This window comes from Cydia amplana, chromosome 6, assembly GCF_948474715.1.
Source record: "Cydia amplana chromosome 6, ilCydAmpl1.1, whole genome shotgun sequence".
NCBI classification, from domain to species: Eukaryota; Metazoa; Arthropoda; class Insecta; order Lepidoptera; family Tortricidae; genus Cydia; species Cydia amplana.
In genome coordinates, this window is record NC_086074.1 from 2,175,987 (window position 1) to 2,198,423 (window position 22,437).

At 41.3% G+C, this 22,437-nt stretch overlaps 1 protein-coding gene across 1 annotated transcript in view; it reads right to left on the reverse strand.

Annotated features, from left to right (window-relative positions):
- The window catches only part of LOC134648620 (protein hobbit), a 61,943-nt gene that overhangs the window by 23,256 nt on the left and 16,250 nt on the right, over window positions 1-22,437 (reverse strand). The window contains exons 10-27 of the mRNA XM_063503110.1: window positions 22,123-22,267; window positions 20,108-20,266; window positions 18,976-19,172; window positions 17,676-17,973; window positions 16,074-16,403; window positions 14,945-15,134; window positions 12,887-13,049; window positions 11,851-11,973; window positions 10,974-11,209; window positions 9,995-10,167; window positions 8,944-9,108; window positions 8,217-8,417; window positions 7,063-7,256; window positions 6,578-6,693; window positions 5,674-5,821; window positions 4,545-4,769; window positions 3,590-3,784; window positions 790-903 (exon numbers count right to left, since the gene is read on the reverse strand). Of these exons, the coding sequence (XP_063359180.1) occupies window positions 790-903; window positions 3,590-3,784; window positions 4,545-4,769; window positions 5,674-5,821; window positions 6,578-6,693; window positions 7,063-7,256; window positions 8,217-8,417; window positions 8,944-9,108; window positions 9,995-10,167; window positions 10,974-11,209; window positions 11,851-11,973; window positions 12,887-13,049; window positions 14,945-15,134; window positions 16,074-16,403; window positions 17,676-17,973; window positions 18,976-19,172; window positions 20,108-20,266; window positions 22,123-22,267 (3,372 nt within the window). The remainder of the gene's footprint in view (window positions 1-789; window positions 904-3,589; window positions 3,785-4,544; window positions 4,770-5,673; window positions 5,822-6,577; window positions 6,694-7,062; window positions 7,257-8,216; window positions 8,418-8,943; window positions 9,109-9,994; window positions 10,168-10,973; window positions 11,210-11,850; window positions 11,974-12,886; window positions 13,050-14,944; window positions 15,135-16,073; window positions 16,404-17,675; window positions 17,974-18,975; window positions 19,173-20,107; window positions 20,267-22,122; window positions 22,268-22,437) is intronic.

Genomic DNA, 22,437 nt, shown 5'->3' on the forward strand with positions numbered 1-22,437 from the left:
CCCTAGCACATATTATAAATCATAGATAACGAAATTTAGATCTTTGTGTTTCGCTGTAGGCCCTCAGTTTATGCTAATAGCGCCCTCTACGCAGAGTTTTGCGTAATATTCCCTTTTAATAATAGCTTAAGCTTTAAATAATACATGATCAGAGCTTACTTGCGTCGAGGCGGGCGGTGGGGACGCAACATCACCCTCTCGCTGGTGTTTCGGCGACGCGTCCAGCCTGTCTTCTTCTTTGAATAAGACATGATGAGAGCTTACTTGCGTCGAGGCGGGCGGTGGGGACGCAACATCACCCTCTCGCTGGTGTTTCGGTGATGCGTCCAGCCTGTCTTTCTCTTTGAATAAAACATGATGAGAGCTTACTTGCGTCGAGGCGGGCGGTGGGGACGCAACATCACCCTCTCGCTGGTGTTTCGGTGATGCGTCCAGCCTGTCTTTCTCTTTGAATAAAACATGATGAGAGCTTACTTGCGTCGAGGCGGGCGGTGGGGACGCAACATCACCCTCTCGCTGGTGTTTCGGTGATGCGTCCAGCCTGTCTTTCTCTTTGAATAAAACATGATGAGAGCTTACTTGCGTCGAGGCGGGCGGTGGGGACGCAACATCACCCTCTCGCTGGTGTTTCGGTGATGCGTCCAGCCTGTCTTTCTCTTTGAATAAAACATGATGAGAGCTTACTTGCGTCGAGGCGGGCGGTGGGGACGCAACATCACCCTCTCGCTGGTGTTTCGGTGATGCGTCCAGCCTGTCTTTCTCTTTGAATAAAACATGATGAGAGCTTACTTGCGTCGAGGCGGGCGGTGGGGACGCAACATCACCCTCTCGCTGGTGTTTCGGTGATGCGTCCAGCCTGTCTTCTTCTTTGAGCGCTTTTGTTGACAGGTTCTTCTTCAGTTGCTGTCAAATAATAATACATATAATAATTGAGTATGTAGTTATACAAGATGCAAAGTAATGGTTTAGATATTTTAGATTGATTATGGTTACCTATCACAACATCGAAACATTATTTGCCCAATATTTGACATTATTTAAGTGTCGATGAATGCGAAAACCAGGTCCTTATTACGTTTCGTCCACGCTCCAGTCGCCAGTCCATTGCGTCTTTCCTTCCATAAAACACACATAGTATAGACAGAGACAGCTCACCTGTGTTTTAATATAAGTGACGATAAGCGCGAAAGCCAAGTCCCTGTTAAGTTTCGTCCACGCTCCCCGTAAATCGTGGACGGCCAGCCAATGTGTCTTCTCTCCAGTATAACACACATTAGTCAGACAGAGAGATATATGTCTAGCTTTAGTGTTTAGTTAGTATCTCACCTGTGTTTTAATACAAGTGTCGATAAGCGCGAAAGCCAAGTCCCTGTTAAGTTTCGTCCACGCTCCTCGTAAATCGTGGACGGCCAGGCGATGTGTCGGCGCGGACTCGGCGTCCCCGCACTCGCGTCCGTATGAAACTCGTACTACTGACTGAGATAGATATATCTTTATTGTTTAGTTAGTATCTCACCTGTGTTTTAATATACGTGTCGATAAGCGCGAAAGCCAGGACCCTGTTAAGTTTCGTCCACGCTCCCCGTAAATCCTGGACGGCCAGTCGATGTATCTTCTCTCCAGTATTACACACATTAGTCAGACAGAGAGAGATATTTCTAGCTTTAGTGTTTAGTTAGTATCTCACCTGTGTTTTAATATACGTGTCGATAAGTGCGAAAGCCAGGTCCCTGTTAAGTTTCGTCCACGCTCCCCGTAGATCGTGGACGGCCATGCGATGTGTCTTCTCTCCCGTATAACACACATTAGTCAGACAGAGAGAGATGTGTCTAGCTTTAGTTTTAGACAGAGATCTCACCTGTGTTTTAATATAAGTGTCGATAAGTGCGAAAGCCAAGTCCCTGTTAAGTTTCGTCCACGCTCCCCGTAAATCGTGGACGGCCAGTCAATGTGTCTTCTCTCCAGTATAACACACATTAGTCAGACAGAGAGAGATGTGTCTAGCTTTAGTGTTTATTTAGTACCTCACCTGTGTTTTAATATACGTGTCGATAAGCGCGAAAGCCAAGTCCCTGTTAAGTTTCGTCCACGCTCCCCGTAAATCGTGGACGGCCAGTCAATGTGTCTTCTCTCCAGTATAACATACATTAGTCAGACAGAGAGAGATGTGTCTAGCTTTAGTTTTAGACAGAGATCTCACCTGTGTTTTAATATAAGTGTCGATAAGTGCGAAAGCCAAGTCCCTGTTAAGTTTCGTCCACGCTCCCCGTAAATCGTGGACGGCCAGTCAATGTGTCTTCTCTCCAGTATAACATACATTAGTCAGACAGAGAGAGATGTGTCTAGCTTTAGTTTTAGACAGAGATCTCACCTGTGTTTTAATATAAGTGTCGATAAGTGCGAAAGCCAAGTCCCTGTTAAGTTTCGTCCACGCTCCCCGTAGATCGTGGACGGCCAGGCGATGTGTCGGCGCGGACTCGGCGTCCCCACACTCGCGTCCATATGAAACTCGTACTACTGACCGAGATAGATATATCTTTAGGGTTCAGTTAGTATCTCACCTGTGTTTTAATATAAGTGTCGATAAGTGCGAAAGCCAAGTCCCTGTTAAGTTTCGTCCACGCTCCCCGTAAATCCTGGACGGTCAGTCGATGTATCTTCTCTCCAGTATAACACACATTTAGTCAGACAGAGAGAGATGTGTCTAGCTTTAGTTTTAGACAGAGATCTCACCTGTGTTTTAATATAAGTGTCGATAAGTGCGAAAGCCAAGTCCCTGTTAAGTTTCGTCCACGCTCCCCGTAAATCGTGGACGGCCAGCCAATGTGTCTTCTCTCCAGTATAACACACATTAGTCAGACAGAGAGAGATGTGTCTAGCTTTAGTGTTTATTTAGTACCTCACCTGTGTTTTAATATAAGTGTCGATAAGTGCGAAAGCCAAGTCCCTGTTAAGTTTCGTCCACGCTCCCCGTAAATCGTGGACGGCCAGCCAATGTGTCTTCTCTCCAGTATAACACACATTAGTCAGACAGAGAGAGATGTGTCTAGCTTTAGTTTTAGACAGAGATCTCACCTGTGTTTTAATATACGTGTCGATAAGCGCGAAAGCCAAGTCCCTGTTAAGTTTCGTCCACGCTCCCCGTAAATCGTGGACGGCCAGTCAATGTGTCTTCTCTCCAGTATAACACACATTAGTCAGACAGAGAGAGATATATCTAGCTTTAGTGTTTAGTTAGTATACTCACTTGTGTTTTAATATAAGTGTCGATAAGTGCGAAAGCCAAGTCCCTGTTAAGTTTCGTCCACGCTCCCCGTAAATCGTGGACGGCCAGTCAATGTGTCTTCTCTCCAGTATAACACACATTAGTCAGACAGAGAGAGATGTGTCTAGCTTTAGTTTTAGACAGAGATCTCACCTGTGTTTTAATATAAGTGTCGATAAGTGCGAAAGCCAAGTCCCTGTTAAGTTTCGTCCACGCTCCCCGTAAATCGTGGACGGCCAGTCAATGTGTCTTCTCTCCCGTATAACACACATTAGTCAGACAGAGAGAGATATGTCTAGCTTTAGTGTTTAGTTAGTACCTCACCTGTGTTTTAATATACGTGTCGATAAGCGCGAAAGCCAAGTCCCTGTTAAGTTTCGTCCACGCTCCCCGTAGATCGTGGACGGCCAGGCGATGCGTCGGCGCGGACTCGGCGTCCCCGCACTCGCGCCCGTATGACACTCGGCGGACGGACAGGCAGTAGCATTTTTCCATTGGTGCGGGCTTCAGGGCTAAGGTCTGGGGAAAATAGTCATTGTTCGATGAATAACATTTAAATCATCAAACGTTATCATTACATTTTATAGTAAACATTTGTATATACCGGTTTCTGCAGCTTTTTATTAAATCAATCACTTTAACATTATTAACCTATTCATTCATGCTTTTATAAAAGAAATAAGGAATAAAATCGTCACTTTTACGATCGTCTTCAAAATCGAGTCAATTTAACAAACAGAAGTAAACCTTATCACATAAGAGATTAAAGATTAAAATAGCATGTCACATCACTATCGCCGGGCATAGCTAAGGTTGCCAGATCGAAAGGCGCTATTATCGGGAAAAAATATAAATTTTTCGGGATTTTGAGACTTAAGTCGGGACAAAAAAACATTCAAATTAAAGTAATTGTATTAAAAACAACGATATTTTACACTATTGGGACTACGTCAACTGCTCTGCCCATAGACGTTTTTATAACGCTGACGCGCTTGACCCGGGTCACTCGCTCGCTCGACGACAATTCGGAACTTGAAATTATTGTTTTATAACGTGAAGCTGTTTTTCGGGACAATTTTCACTTGGTCGGGAATCGGGAGCACATGCTAAAAATCGGGAGAATCCCGCCAAATCCCGACCACTATCGATACCGTCCATTTCAACCACATCTCCGCATAGTTAGTCACAACAGTGGTCCATCCCTAACACGAGACAAGGTAACAAACAGATTTGGACCTTATCTCCTAAACATTGAGATATAAATTCGATTACAGCTCACCTCATCACCGTCCCGGTCATCAGGCATGGCCACCGGCGTTTTCAACCATATCTCCGCGTCATTAAGGTCGCAATTCATATAACCCGTCGTCCAGTTGGCTCGGGGCCTCCTCACTAGATTGTCGCTAGTTTTTACAAGGGACAGTCGATGTTTGGAGCCGCAGGTGACGCGGACTCCGAGCATCTCTATGCCGCGTTGCATAGATGAAGAAGACCAGTAGAACACCTGAAATATTACATTATTATTTTACTTACAGCGGACAACCATTGAAAATCTGAATTTGGGTCAAAATTCTTTTCGCTGTCCCCAAAAAATGTGATGGAGTGAAGCTTTTTGTATGGGGTGAAATTTAGTTTTTTATTTTTTCTCGTATGAAATCTTCAGCTAGAAAGATATGCAATAAATAGCACTCGACTTTTTAATTTAGTTGATAAAAGACAAAAATACAAATGAAGCCAGAAACAAGACAACGAAAGGAATTTTGACCCATTTATTTAGATTTGTTTATTAATAAACTTTTTATTAATATACTTAATTACACAAGAACCCGAACATTCAACTATTTTACCAACAGTCTGCAACGCAATGTTGCAAAAAACATATATTGCACGTTTATGGTTTTCAATTTTAATCGTCAGCATAAGCGATACGTTGACTGTATTTTTCCGAAGAGGAAAACTTAGACGGTTGAAGTATTTGGTCCAATCACTAACTCGCGACTCAGCAATAAAGCGGGCAGCCAAACCATCGCTATCCCTCCCTAAGTGTAAGGCCTGAGTGGACGCTCGAGTTGGGCGTGCAGCGGGGCGGGGCGTGCGGCGTGCATGTTAAACAAATGCAAGCGTATAGGAGCGGCCTTAGTGCACGCTGCTCACATCACGCGTGAGCCCACAGCCACGCTGCACGCGTCGCCGAACGCTCCGCTTCGAGCGTCCACTCAGGCCTTACACTAACTTTTTAGGATTCGGAGCACACAGGTTCACCTGACACAATCAGTTTTAGGCTCTCGAACCATCTATAGCCGCGGTCCAATGTTTTTTTTTATGCCTGTATGTTTTCATTTCTATATGTAATATGTTGTGGCGTTAAATAAACGTATTTTCTTTCTTTCTTTCTTTCTATATGTTACCTGCAGGTTGTGTAGTGTGACCGCGGCGCTGACTTCCCGGTAGTGACGAGATAGCTGCAGTTTGCGCGGTTTAAGGTTTTCAAACACGCGTCCGCGGCGCGTCGGCCGAGTCACACCGGACAGAATCAGTTTCAGACTCTCGAACCATCTGAAAACGTAAATATAACAATGTGTAACAACGCGAATCGACACGTTCGCGGTCGGTTTGTAAACACTAAACAGTTTAACATGCCATCATGGGTTTCATCAAAAGTTCCACTTTACCAAAAGGCGCTTTCCGCGATGAAATGCGTGAGTTACTATGAAAATTATAAATTACCTAAATCACTAAAGGTATGCCAATTACATTTGAATAATTCCCTCGGTTTCCCCAGGATCCCATTATCAGATCCCGAGTTGATGAGAGTAGAAACAATAGTAAAATTTACGCTTCCTTACAACAAAAATAGTTTCTTTTTTTTTTTGTTGTAACCAATCGTCTTCGAGAAATCGGAGAACATGTATGCATAAAAACCACATCCTTTTTAGGGTTCCGTACCCAAAGGGTAAAAACGGGACCCTATTACTAAGACTCCGCTGTCCGTCCGTCCGTCCGTCCGTCCGTCTGTCACCAGGCTGTATCTCACGAACCGTGATAGCTAGACAGTTGAAATTTTCACAGATGATGTATTTCTGTTGCCGCTATAACAACAAATACTAAAAACAGAATAAAATAAAGATTTAAGTGGGGCTCCCATACAACAAACGTGATTTTTGACCGAGGTTAAGCAACGTCGGGCGGGGTCAGTACTTGGATGGGTGACCGTTTTTTTGCTTGTTTTTTGTTGATGGTGCGAAACCCTCCGTGCGCGAGTCCGACTCGCACTTGGCCGGTTTTTAAAGTTAATTACAAACTAAACTTTACCTTAATGTACTTCCATATAATAGTAGAATAGGTCCATCCCTCTCAATAGGTTTCGTTTCCATACTTATGTGCAGATCCAGATTTTGAGACCGGAAAGCTCGGTACGAATCATGTTCCTGAAAAAAAAACAGTAAATTGCTTTAAATAATTCCTATATCGCATGTTCAGGGCTTTCTTCTTCAGCTCTAGTGAAATACCCAGGCATTCATACTTTTTCTTTTTAGGGTTCCGTACCTCAAAGGAAGAAACTGAACCCTTATAGGATCACTTTGTTGTCCGTACGTCTGTCTGTCCGTCCGTCTGTCTGTCACCTGGCCAGTTTTTTATCATACTCTAACAAAATGCGCGAAAAGCATCTGGCATTACGAGCTATGCACGCTAAATATCTCTGTCTCACACACAAAATGCTCGGGTCGCATAGTATGTGCTCGGCTCTGCACCGTTACTATCTCTATCTCACTCTAGCACCTGTTATCTACACATACCTGGTTGCTAGAGTACTCTGGTAATCGCGTAGGCGCGCACGGCGCCACGGCACGATGGTCGCGCGGATCACCAACACATAACCAGCCAAGCTTCACTGACAGTTTCAGGGCTGGAACCCGCAGCACGCGACAGTCGTCGTACTTGCTGGCAGTACGGACGAACACGTTCAACTCGCCGAGGAAGCCGAGCTTGCCTGAAATTATTGCCAATAATATACTCGCAAAAGATTTCATTAACATAGGTAGTACCATAGACTAGGAATCCTATAGACTGAGTTTAGAGCAATTATTTCATGAAATCGATGCTGCCAAAAATACGGGGGTGCGGGGAGACGAGGTGAGCGAATCCCGTGCCGTGATTGGTCCGTTCAAAGACACGGACCAATCACGGCACGGGATTGACTCGAAGATGGAGTAAAACTACCGTATGAGTGGCAGAGTAACGCTACCCTTACTATGCTCAGTCTAGAGGATGTCTTGTCTGTGGGTAGTACTATTATTTATTCTGTGGTAAGTGGTAATATCTATTCTGCTTTACTTAATTACTTATAGTTCCCTACCCCACACATTCAATATTCGTTCCTACTGGAATTCATAAGAACGAATCCAAAAATAATATCCTGGAGATTATACTTCACACTGTTTTTCTTCAAAGGCAACGAAATGTTTAAAATGCATTTACGTAAACTACGAAGAACAAACGATACGCGTTCTATTCTACCGACAGAAAGAAAGAAAGAAAGAAAGAAAATACATTTATTTATGACACACATATGACAAAAACTTGTTGACACATATACAATGTATATATATTATATACATAAAGTGCAAATCAAAGTGCAAGACAGCGACATCTACCGGAGAATTGCGTAAATAAAATCAAATAGATGCTCGAAAGAGTAAAGTAAGTACAATAGTCTAGTCTGTCTAAGCTAGAGTCTGTGCGGAAAGAGTCGTGGAATGTATTGGGTCCCATACATTTCGCACAGACTAACATATTTTTCTCAAACATGCAATGAAATATTGATGTTATGTTTCTCATAATAGGCTGCGAAGTATGACGTTTCAGGTGCGGCTACGACAAGAGGTCGTTAATGTAATTTCATACAAATCTAGCAGGCCTAGGCCGGCAAAGTCCTCTTTTTTTTGCTTACCATTAGTCCAGTCTAAAACCAAGTCGGTCCACGTCAATTCCATTTCTTCTGTAGTGTTATAAGGGTCCAACGACACATGTAGCAGACATGTGAACTTCCCACAATTCGCAGTTAGTCGTCCGTGCATCAGGAGGCGCACTTTGTCCCAAAACGCGAGCGGCGCTGACGGGTCCAGAGATGGGCGCGATACTTGGTCGAATGCTGGTGATGGATAAAATAAGGTTTTTAGTAAGTTACGAAAACGGACAAGTAGTATTAGACAGCTCTGTCCTGTTAACTTTTAGGCATTTTTTTGTTATAATGTAACGCATGGATTTTACTACTATTTATGATTCTTTACTCAATATACGTTATATTTCTTATGCTACTGTACCGATTCAACTAGCAATATTCACGCAAATACAGTTCTACCACTGAATTGCTTTTCTACACTAAGGAAACAAAACAATGCCAGAAGTTAGACGAAACTAATTTCTTAAACGCATATGTGACGTCCCACGGGTAAAGGTACCTTATGGCGGTTGGCGCCTACGCTATTATTAATGCCGCTCCAATACAATTGCGGTGCTATGCGACGTAAGCGCCAAGTGCCAGTACCTTTTCCCGTGGAACGTCACATATGATTGGTTCGTTTTTTCACTCTCTTGTGACCAAACCTCCACGTACTTTCCAAACGACTTCCCCTTCAACCAAACCTGAAAATAACAAGCAAAAATAAACCACTCACATAAGTTGCATTGTGCGATAACCGGCTCCCAGCAAGGTCCGAACGCGTAGCTAAACTCGGCCATTTCGCAACACAAGTCGTAATACCACTTAAGGGGCATCATGCTTCGTTCTAAGTCCATCTCGCCCCACGGGTCCCCTTGGTCTATCGTTACTGTTCGGACGGCTGAAATAGAGAAATAAAATTTAAATATTGGTTAGTGCTACTGACTCGGTGAGCTGTACACCTCGGAGTCTGAATCTGAATGCATCTTGATTAACAGAATAATTAAGTATCCAAGTTGCTCACAAAAATTCAGTTGAATTTACCTCTATAAAACTGCTGAACAGACATACGAAAGCATTTTTGCCCAATCTGAAACGGAGACGCTTCGCTGGTAAAAATCAGGGAAAGAGGAACTGTGGGCATTTTAATAGCTACCTGTTGTTTGGCCTAAAGTGTTCCCCTATAGACTGGTTATCTTGTTTCTTGTTTATTTCTAATATTTGAATGGAATATATCAAGCATGCTGGGGAAAAACCATCTAACATTATCTATAATAACTCCAAACCGGTTAAATAACAAATAATTTACCTGTGGCGTTAAGTAAATACAAAAACACAACACCTGTAAAGTATGATCATTTTAGGTTTCAACTGAATTTCCATGTACCAAACCCCGAGCGTACTTCGCGGGGTGAGTCTAAACATCTGTTTTCACACCTCCTATTCAGAATAGAGCTTTTTCTTCCCTGCTAGGAGGGATCAAAGTGGCACTTTTCCTCCTTGCTAGGAGGGATCAAAGTGGCACGATACTTTTCTGTTCGCGCACACTATTTTTAAATTATTTTATAGCTTAAATAATCTGTTTAAGCTTCAGATTGTGTCAACACTAAGATTTTTTTATATACCTCATAGTTGATGTGAAAAGCAGTATGTGTCACACGGTATCAAAATGATTTCGTCTTGGGCGTTAACACTTGAATCCCTCATTACGCTCAGGATTCAATGTACGCCCTTGACGGAAATATATCATTTTGATCCCTTATAACACAAACTACTATTGATTATACCTCTAGGCGGCGGATGCTCCTCGGCGCCACAGAGAGAGCCCCACAACCGCAGTGAGCTCAGCCGGAGCAATGGCTGCGGGAAGTCTCGGAGCAACAGCTGCCACTGTGCGCAGTTCAGGCTGATGGCGCGACACCACAGGGTGGTGAATTCTACGCCGTCTTCGGGCCATGGGCTGAAACAAATTCATGTATAATGGCACGCAAAAATAATATTTAAAAAAAATAGCTTAAATCAAGTGGCAGTGGTACTTACATGCCGAAAAATTAATACTGCTGGGTCAGATGTAAGCCCTAAAAATACGACAATACTTTTGAACTATTGAAACATGTAAAAAAAATTAGCCCTTTTCAACCATTACCGTTAGAATCTTTTATCAGGGGACAGTATGGGGTTCGTTACAATTCGGTGCAATGACCAGGATGATTCCACTTACATTAAACAGCAAATAAAAAAAAAATCAAATATTCAGCCCGTATTACACATAACAACAGTACAGTATGGGTTTCGTTTTAAAATTGGTGCCGTGACCAGGATCTAACTTAATCCTACAGCTTTACAACACTTTTACTAGACAGCAATAGCAGGATAGATAAGACTAGGTATCTTTTTCGCTCTCACCTGTCCGCGTCCAGCTCTCTCAGCTTATCCTGCGCTCTCACTCCATGTATGCTCGGATCAGCCAACGCCAGCAGCCTGAAGCCGCTCAAACAACACGCGACGAGGCGAGTCAACGGACGACATAGATTTGTGCGTCCCTTTGACTTAGAGCATTAGAGCTACGTAGAGCTCATCGATCATTATTGAAATGAGTACAAAAAAACTCACCCTTTGAAACCACTGTCGTTATAAACGATAATTAAGTAACAGTGTGGGTTTCGTTTTTAAATTGGTGCCGTGACCAGGATCTAACTTAATCCTACAGCTTTACTAGACAGCAATAGCAGGATAGATAAGACTAGGTATCTTTCTCGCTCTCACCTGTCCGCGTCCAGCTCTCTCAGCTTATCCTGCGCTCTCACTCCATGTATGCTCGGATCAGCCAACGCCAGCAGCCTGAAGCCGCTCAAACAACACGCGACGAGGCGAGTCCGCGGCGGCGGCGCGGCGCGGCAACGGACGACGTAGATCTGAGCGTCCTTCTGACTTAGAGCTGCGTAGAGTTCGTCGATTTTCCCGGCTGGGAGGAATAGGTGGGGCTTACAGAGCTCTTGGACCTGTTATATTATAATAAATTTATCGATACTGATACACTTATACAGACCATTCGATTTTAAAACGGGTAGGCCCAGTTGCAACATTGACGGGCTGATTAATGTATCGTATAGGAAGTTTTATAGTTCACTGCTGATTTTTGATGACCAGTTTGTCAACTGTGGCACAGAATAAATAATAGTACTAGGTACAGAAGACTCACTCTCTAACAAAACGCGTCTGTTACGATCAGCACAGATATGGCCGCTAGGTGGCGACAGCGCCACGCGCGGCTTATGGCTTTCCCCAAAATTGGGGCCGAACGGATGTACTTTTAGCTACCTGTAGCAAAGCGACGAAATCGCGGAGTGAGCCACGCTTGACTGTGTTCGCAACTGACCCCTAGCCTTTCGATAGTTAACTTTAATAATAAGGGAACAGTCACCGCCATAAACATGGACTCATATTTTCTAGTTCATTCGATCATGTTCTATATCCGCTTTGTGGAAATGTTTATACTATTAAAATTCGTTTTTTTTTATAAACAGTGAAAGAAAAGTTTGACTAAACTATTGTTATTGTAAAGAAAAACACAAATTGTGCGATATAAATTCGATCATTGATAACTTGTATTTCTTCTTAAGTTTTACGTAATATAAATTACCTTCGCATCCAGCATGCTCCGTCGCTTTTGGCTCTCTTTATACTCATCTTCTAGCAATTCATAATTGTCCCGCAGCTTCACTTCGAACGGGTCGTCACTCATTTCTATCAGGACCTCTTCGATCTAATGAGAAAAAAATAGAAAATATGTAAATATAAAATATACAATAAGTCAGAATTCGAATATGTAAACGGAATTCACACTAAATCAACCATAGATAGATAGATAGATAGAATACTCTTAACCATATTAGTTCAACTAACGATTATTACATTTGAGAAAGATACACAGAGTTTAGCATAATAATGACACAGATGAAATCTTGCTACTAATACGGCAGTTATACAAAAATGTGGCGCAAACGCTATATTAAATTAAATTCATTTATTTCAGAATCATCAGGGATCATTTTTGTTAGTAGGTACTTACGACTATGCCTTATAAAGTATTGTTAGTATTATGCTCTATAAACTATACAATGTTGTTTTGCTACCAATGTTATAAATAAATTAATTGAAATTAAAAAAGAAATGAAATTAAATCAAAATATAATAGATAATAACGGCTTGAATAAATGAAAATAAATATTCGAGCGTTAAATTACAAATTAGTTAATAATGTTAATTAATAACATAAATAAAAATTGACAAAATATTGATAAAATGTCACTTCGATCAATTTCAATTTCTGCGCTTTCTTAGGTAGTTCGCCTCACAAGTTCTCAGGTATCAGTGTACGTATCTAACATTTTGGTTTAGGTGTATAGCACAGCCGTGGTTGAGATAAATACAGAATGCTGTTGGTACTGACGCGAATCCGGCGCACCAGGGATGTACATCGCTTGCGCATGCTCGCGCTATAAAAAACAACATTAATGTTGACAAAGGGAGAACCGATCCCGAAACCTAGATTTAAATAAGGACATTTCTACTAAAACAGAATGGCTGAAACACTGCCGATATTCCTATTCAGCGTTCATCTATTATTTTAAAAATTAATAAAGCACCTTATACCCAAGCAGCAAAGTCTAACTCACCTTAATATGTAAGTCGCTAGGGAGCGTATTCTCGCGCTTCGTCTTTCCGATGCCATGTATCTTCTTAATCCACTTGAAGTGCGACACGAAGTCGCCTTGCACCGCGTCCGAGAAACGATGCTTGTATGGGAATATTACTCTTACCGATTCTACGGTCACCGCCCTGGAAAGGAAAATGAAAGAGATGGTTAGTATTCATTGGTGGGCCAGATGTAGAAAAAACGGCTGTTGGTTGGGACATTCAATTGGGGAAAACGGAAAACGAAAGCGTCAGCAACACAGCTCTAGACAAGTGTACAGTCAGCAGCAGAAGTTGCTAAGCGGCCCAGGTTTTCAAAATTACCTTGACGCGCTCTTATTCTCTTAACAATAAAGTTGTGTCAAGATCATTTTAAACACCTCGCCCGCTTAGCAACTATTGATGCGGACTGTACTACAACCTAATAAATCTATTGAAACGGAAAAAATATTTCAATACTTTGCAATCACTGTCATCATAATTATTCATCGAGTAACGGTATGATGTGGGTTCGTTACAATTTGGTGCTTTGACCAGGATCATTAAAGTTGAGAATCATAACAAAACTTACCAAACTTTATTCCAAGGTTACCAAACTCTAACCTCGTGGTCATCTTGAGCCCTCTCCTGTGTGTAACCTTCTACTGTGATAACTTCCTCTCCGACCGGGATAATCCCAGTTGAGGATCTTACTAAAACTTACCCAACACAGTTCCAAGCCAACACAAATCCTTCAGCAGCACTCCTTTCCACCCTAACCTCATGGTCATCTTGGGTTCTCTCCTGTGTGTAACCTTCTGCTGTGATAACTTGGTCTCCGACCGGGATTATCCCAGTGGAGGATGTTACTAAAACTTACCCAACACAGTTCCAAGCCAACACAAAGCCTTCAGCAGCACTCCTCTCCACTCTAACCTCATGGTCATCTTGGGTTCTCTCCTGTGTGTAACCTTCTGCTGTGATAACTTGGTCTCCGACCGGGATTATCCCAGTGGAGGATGTTACTAAAACTTACCAAACCCTGTTCCAAGGTAACACAAAGCCTTCAGCCGCACTCCTCTCCACTCTAACCTCGTGGTCATCTTGGGCCCTCTCCTGTGTGTCACCTTCTGCTGTGATAACTTCGTCTTCGACCAGGATTATCCCAGTTGAGGATCTTACTACAACTTACCAAACCCTGTTCCTAGGTAACACAAAGCCCTCAGCCGCACTCCTCTCCACTCTAACCAGGGCCATGTTGCATAACAAACTACAACTAATATTACAGACGGAACTCCTTTTCTAATTTCACTAATTAAAAAAGGAGTTCCGCTTGTAATATTAGTTGTATTTTGTTATGCAACATGGCCCCGGTGGTCATCTTTGGTTCTCTCCTGTGTGTAACCTTCTACTGTGATAACTTGATCTCCGACCGGGATTATCCCAGTGGAGGATGTTACTAAAACTTACCAAACTCTATTCCAAGGTAACACAAAGCCTTCAGCCGCACTCCTCTCCACTCTAACCAGGGCCATGTTGCATAACAAACTACAACTAATATTACAGACGGAACTCCTTTTCTAATTTCACTAATTAAAAAAGGAGTTCCGCTTGTAATATTAGTTGTATTTTGTTATGCAACATGGCCCCGGTTGTCATCTTGGGTTCTCTCCTGTGTGTAACCTTCTGCTGTGATAACTTCGTCTTCGACCAGGATTATCCCAGTGGAGGATGTTACTAAAACTTACCAAACCCTATTCCAAGGTAACACAAAGCCTTCAGCCGCACTCCGTTCCACTCTGACCTCATGGTCATCTTGGGTTCTCTCCTGTGTGTAACCTTCTGCTGTGATAACTTGGTCTCCGACCGGGATTATCCCAGTGGAGGATGTTACTAAAACTTACCAAACCCTGTTCCAAGGTAACACAAAGCCTTCAGCCGCACTCCTCTCCACTCTAACCTCGTGGTCATCTTGGGCCCTCTCCTGTGTGTCACCTTCTGCTGTGATAACTTCGTCTTCGACCAGGATTATCCCAGTGGAGGATGTTACTAAAACTTACCAAACCCTGTTCCAAGGTAACACAAAGCCCTCAGCAGCACTCCGTTCCACTCTGACCTCGTGGTCATCTTGGGGTCTCTCCTGTGTGTAACCTTCTACTGTGACAACTTCATCGCCATTGAGAATCATCTTTAACTGACTCCAGACTATGGATAGTCCAAGTATGTGGTCGTAGGAGACTGTTAGGTCATCTGGGGAAAAATATTTTATTAGAGAAGTTTTAGTTTTATTTTTGTGACTATTGACATAGAGAAATAAGTAAGACAAGAGTGTTCACTCCATACATCAGTTCAGACAATTAATTACAGTGTAGCACCGACCGGAAAGTCTTATGCTGTTGAGATAAGACTTTCCGGTCGGTGCTACATCTATTGTCAAGTAGCAGTACTGATAGTTCCGCTACTCGATGCTAGATGCTAATAGTCTTTTTGGTACTAAAACTGATGTATGGAGTGAGCACTCTATGTATTTTTTTCTCTATGCTATTGATAATATTTCATAATTACATTTTTACTAACTCTACTTGTAACTAACAAGTAACAAACCAAACATGTAACAAAATAGTGCAAGTCGAACTTCTGCAAGTATACAAGGTATTTTTTAAGTGGGTCTAAAGAAGACACAGAGAAACTATCTTCGAAACCTACTATAGTTCGTTTTTTTAGCATTAGAAATAAGGTAAACAATCTTGATGTGTCTTTTAATTGAAAAACACATTTTAAAAATAAGTTACGGTAAATATGTAACAATTATGAATCTAATACGATCTTTTATAGTCTTCTGCTTTCATAAGTAATAGTTATTGATTTTAAAAAAGTGTTTTTCAATTAAAAGACATGTCAAAATCGCTTACCTTCTTTCAAGTTCTTTCTAATGCTAAAAAAACTAACTATAGTAAGCTACTTGAGTTATGACTGATGTGATTCGTTATGACAAGTCCAATACTTTGGGAGCGTAAGGTGCATTCAGGAATAAAAGTGTATATCAAAAATTTCTATTTAATGTCATTTAACTCATTTATCTGTTTGATCAAATGATTGACTAGTAGCGAATGCCTTTTGGCATTAAGTAAAAAAATTACAAAAGGTTATGTTACAATCTGAAATCATTAAAAACTACAAAACACTTACCAGTAACAAATATCATATTATTCTCCTTGGACAACAACAGCGCCAAGCTCGTCTCCCCCTTAATCCCCACCCTCCAATCCAACTTACTCTTCTTCCCCCCACCCCCACGTCTCCACTTCCCCAACTCCTCCTTAAACCCTTTCACCGCCTTCACGAACTGCATTATCTTTAAGTGTAAGTTGGCACTCCATTCGCAGTCCGTAGTTTCGAGGAATTGGAAGTCTAAGAGGGAGGAATTATTTTCTTCGTGTGGTGTGTGTTCTATTCTCGCTAGACGGACGTGGAAAAATGATTTTGGGATCTCGTCTGAGCGTTGACATTGGAAATTGCCTGAAAAGGAATAAAATCTGCTTAGAGTTAGACCAAGAAGTCTGCAGATATTTTGACAGCACACGCAGGGCAGGTGTTTTAAACGTCAAACTTCTATGAAATCATGACGTATAAATAACACTGGCACTGCGTGTGCTGTCAAAATCTCTGCAGGCAGACTTTTCTTGGTCTTGCAGACTCTATTAAAGTTGGTAAAACTGTCGTAAGTTCGCTAAGTTGTATTTAGTTAATTCTGTTTAATTTCTCGTGATTCTTTTTCTAACCCTACTAATACTATAAATGCGAAAGTAACTGTCTGTTCGTCTATCTGTTATGTCTTCCCGCTCGAACCCGCTGAACCGATTTGGATGAAATTTGTTATGGAGTTAGTTTTAGGCCTGGGGAAGGACATAGTTTCCTAAGGCCCAGACATACATGCGAAACATCCAAAATTTGCCATTGAAATTTGAACCTAAATTGTAGGAAATAGAGTTGATTTTGCGTTGTTTGAAAATTGAACGAAACAAAGCAAAAGCGACTCTGTTCCAATTGAACATGGTTTAAATTACATCGAACTGATTAGGTACTATAGGTAGTACCTTGGGCCTTAGAAGGTTAATTTTTTTTTAATTTATTTATTCAGAAACAAACAGTCATACATGGTTTATGTAGGCACATATTTTAAAGACAATAAGAATAGACCTATAGTTTCATAACAGAAAAAAAAAAAAAGATTATTTATCAATCATCATCATCATTCCCTCTAACGGTTGGGTCTACATACCTTTGAAAGGCACCATATCAACCACCTTTACCCCCGACACCACTGCGGCCCCCCGCACCGCTCCCCTCTCTACCGTCACCGCGTCTACCCTCATCATCAGACACATGCTCTCATTCACTATAAGAAACACGTTGATATCTACATCATTATTCCCTCTAACATCAGTAGACCGCGGACTTTTGTCGCAATGACGTCACAATAGGGTAGTTTGGGGAGTAAATGGAACGGTGTTAATTAATACGGCTGTGTTCATTAAAATTTAATAATCATGCATTCACGATATAAATTACATATAAGTCAATACAAATAAATCCAAGCAACCTTTATAAATCCTGCTTTGATAACAAACTTTTCAAATATGCACCAATAACATCCCATCGAGGTGGATAGAAGCTTTCCTTTTTGAAGTGGATATGTTCTGATAGAAGACGTAGCCTAACCGCGAGTCATTTAAAAAAACTCTTGATCTGTAAAAAAAACTCTGATGTTACATCAGTCTACAAGCTTACCTTTGAAAGGCACCATATCAACCACCTTCACCCCCGACACCACCGCGGCCCCCCGCACCGCCCCCCTCTCTACCGTCACCGCGTCTACCCTCATCATCAGACACATGCTCTCATTCACTATCAAGAAGGCATTGATATGTGACAATGCCACGTTGAGGGTGACGAGGCAGGGGGAGGGGGGGGAGGGGTCGGCGGCGCGGGGGGAGCGGTAGGCGTGGACGCAGTCGAGGAAGCTGACGAGGGTTGTGGCCACGGTGTTGGACCATTCGATGCGGAGGCAGTCCATCATGGCTTCAACCTGAAATACAGTGTGAATAAGTAAGATGATTTCCGTCCTTCTTCTTTTCGATTTCAATCGACGTCAAACTAGGCTTCTAGGGTGTCCTAGACGGAGTCCTCCAAGGTTGAAACAGATCTAACTGAGACCTCAAAATTATTCCTTTCCAATTGTTACTTATAATTCAAATTCTTTATTTTTATTTGGATTACAAGATCCAATCAAATAGAGACAAGATATAATCAAATGGAGACGCCTTGTCTGTAATTTTCTGTACAAAACAGTCTGCCGATTTTTGCACAAAGGCACGTCAAATGTGTACGTAACGCAAAAAAAGCCATGTCAGATAAACGTCAGTCCATACAATGTGTATGACCATTGGTCATAGAGTCTCAACAGAGGGGAATGCCCTTAAAACCCCCTACTCCAACACGTTGATAGAAACGTATAACTTTGGAATAAATCGGACTAAAAACTAAGACACCAAAGCGCCTACTTAATCTAATAGTGAAGCACTTTATGGTCGTTTGTTTTCAGTGGCGTAGCTAGGCGTGGGCGAAGTGGGCCGTCGCCCACGGCCTCTCGCCCCAATAGGGGCCTCGCGCGAGGCCCCTTCAAACATTGTGAAAGAAAGGGGCCTCGCAGATGCGATTTCGCCTACGGCTAGATTAGTTCACGCTACGCCGCTGTTTGTTTTGTACAATTTTTTAGACTCTGGACTCAAAATATTCAACGCAATCGAGCCAAAAGCAAAAATTTAAAGATGGCGTCCTTTTTTCAGATCGCAAGCAGATGTTTTTTAAGAGGACAAACGGAAACGGTTTGGTAGTCCACGCTCTATAAATGCACATTCTTTAGTACCTTGAATGGGTTATTTAGTACAATTCTATGGCCCTAGTGAAAAAGGGTATAAGTCTCGGACAACGCGGGTGTAAAGGGGTGTTCCACGTAACACTTACGCCCTTTTACACCGAAGCTGCGCGAGACTTGTACCCTTTTTCACTAGGGCCACATTATTAGTACCTTGGAGTCCCTGGGCCCATGGCTGCCCCATTTGACAAGGGCAACCGCGAGTAATGCCGCGCCCCAAGCGTGGTGTTTCCGCGGAGGGGGATCTTCTCTGGAATCGCACGACAACCAACCGGAGTCTATGAGGAGTTCTGTGCTCCAATGCCGAGAGCCGAGGAGGACACGCGGGAATGACGCAGTGTAGGGCTCCTCTGTAACATATCAATGATACTTAGATGAACGGGTATAAAAAAACCGGCCAATTGCGAGTCGGACTCGCGCACGAAGGGTTCCCTACCATTACGCAGGCAACAGAAATACATCATCTGTGAAAATTTCAACTGCGGCATCTCGTTCAAACCAATTTTCGGCGGAAGTTTGCATGGTAATGTACATCATATATTTTTTTTTGTTTTATCATTCTCTTATTTTAGAAGTTACAGGGGGGGACACATTTTACCACTTTGGAAGTGTCTCTCGCGCAAACTATTCAGTTTAGAAAAAAATGATATTAGAAACCTCAATATCATTTTTGAAGACCTATCCATAGATACCCCACACGTATGGATTTGATGAAGAAAAAAAATTTGAGTTTCATTTCTAAGTATGGGGAACCCCCAAAATGTATGGTTTTTTTTTCTATTTTTGTGTGAAAATCTTAATGCGGTTCACAGAATACATCTACTTAGCAAGTTTCAATAGTATTTATAGTTTCGTCAAGTTCTTATAGTTTCGGAAAAAAAGTGGCTGTGACACGCGGACGGACAGACAGACAGACAGACATGACGAATCCATAAGGGTTCCGTTTTTTTCCATTTGGCTACGGAACCCTAAAAATTGTTGAGGTATGGACAAAATAGCGCAATTATAGTCTGCCAAGTCTGCCAAGGAAATTGTGTCAGTAGAAAAATAACGACAAATCTGAAAAAGGAAGTGTTAAAACCCCATATAAAGTTTTAAATTCGCGGCTTCTCTACTGACAAATTAAATTGCCAGACTTTAAAAGCTTCTTTGCTTATGATTATTACCTACTTTATAAGATATAGTACGTCCAGATTACGTGAAAGTGCCGCGAATGTCGTGGGTGTGCAGGTAACGATAATTAACGATAATAATTGAAATCTAGACGAATCCAGTCCACACTGACCTCTTGTGTCCACTAGTTGATCCAGCTTGACCTTGAGACCCTGGCAACCAATCGACAGTGGGGCAGGGAGGCGTGCGCGCAGCGAACCGTGTCTTAGTTCTGCGCAACCTTGCACCACGCATGCGCGGAGTATGCTGTCCAGGAGACCTAGAGATTGGGCTGGAAAGGAAAACAAATCTTGATAAGACTATAATAGTAGTTTATGTGACTGCTACATAATGAGAGGCATTAAAATACGAGTGTGGGTTTAAGAAACGAACGTTAGTGAGTTTCTTAAAAGGATCACACGAGTAATGCCTAATTATGTACAGTTACATACACTACTTTATCTAAACACATACTTAAAACTAACTAAAAGATAAACTGTACGTCAAATGGCGGTGAATGAAAACTTTTTTCTCGCATGTTACACATCCGTAGTTTTTTTTAATTCCTAGACAAAAGAATGAAGTCCCTATTCTCATGTCATTCGAGATCAAATATCGTGCGGTTTATATTAAAAAAACATACTAAATTGACGGTTCGTATCGATAACTGTTTTAATATCTATGGATACTAGAATAGAGACTTGAGTTTTGACTGCTGTTCCAAATTTAAACTCATAACCTTACAAAAATCTATAACGTTACCTATGTACTCGTACATTAAAGTACAAATTTTCCTACTACCACAGATAAGAAAGTTCTCATAGTAAAATTGGTTGTAATAAAGCTTGTCATTTCCTACGGTTTCTGAACGCATTATAGAGCACTAATGACATGTGTGTAGATAATAGTAGTTTATGCAACAGTGATATAATAAGGGTTCTTAAAATTCAAGGGTCGAAGTTACAAAACGAGACGTAGTCGAGTTTTGTAAAAAAAGACCCGAGAATTTTAAGAACCAATTATGAGCTGTTGCATACATTACTTTTTCTATGACAGCTGAAGCAAAAAAAAAAAAAAAAAAAAAAAAAAAAAAAAAAAAAAAAAAAGTTATTATTAAAAAAAAAGAGTTATTATTAAAAAAAAAAGAGTTATTATTTAAAAAAAATTGAGTTATTATTTAAAAAAAAAGAGTTATTATTAAAAAAAAAAAAAGAGTTATTATTGTAAATGAAAACATACCTCTTTCAATCAAGATGATCGGAACTTGTATCTTTAAAAAAAAAAAAGCAGTTGTATTATACTCATAAGATGACTGCTAGCAGTCATCTTATGAGCCTATAGACAAAGCATTCAAATGACATTGCTTTAGATATCACTGTCAGTCATTTAATTGACACATTTAAGTGCTGGAGTAGAAAAAGATTATTTCATTTCAACTAATGGTTACAGGCATACCAGGGGTCTCCGCACTATCAGGCAACGCCTTTATCGCGGGGAACCAACACGGTTTTTGACACATGTTGTATTTTATAACTAAATCTAGTTAAATAGATAGTAAATGAGCAATTTATCACAATACATAGAAAATTAAAAAAAAATGAGAATATAAAAATATACAAGACTTTTTTAAACTTCCAAATAGAAAAAAAATAATGGTACGATTCGATTCCTTACATTTTTTTTTTAATATTCTTCAGCAACATTAGCAACAATATACATAAACGCAATATTTCACCGGCACAATCTCAATTTCCTTGTTTTCCATACATTGAAACGGCTTCTAACGTTACATGGTGAGGTCACGATGTATTGCCATTTTGTTAGACGCGTTTCATGAGTAAAGTGCAGGTGCCAGACTTTGACCATCATTTATGACTTTTGTATTGCTTTAAGACAATAGGTTCCATACAGACATTTGATCCTCAAAACAAACTGATCGACTGATACCATTAATAAGAAACTGTCAAATACCCTATTACATAATATTGTCTTCGGTAACTTCGGTTACCGCGATAGTTACTCATGAAATAAAACTATTAAAACGGATTATATCGCGTAGGTATATTGAATTTATACTACATCCCGACGTACGAGTAGTACCCTATTACATTACCCTATTACAGTTTATCAAAAGTTTAATTTCCTTACTCGTGGTAGCCGGCTGTATCTTCATAGGCTTGGTCTTGTCGAGCCTCTCCAGTACTGAGGTGTACCAGCGGAACACGTTCTCATGGCCGTACGACAGTTTGAGCGTGCTCAGAATCAGGTAGAGGTTCAGCACGCCTTTTTCTAGCTGTAACAAGATTGAACTAGATTTAATTGGGAGGCAAAATACCTCTTAGAGAGACCCTAGCGTCTCCCGAGGGAGTAGGATGTATGTTCGCGATAAACTCGAAAATTACTGAACTGATTTTCGTGCGGTTTTTACCTATCAATAGAGTGATTTTTGATGAAGGTTTAGGT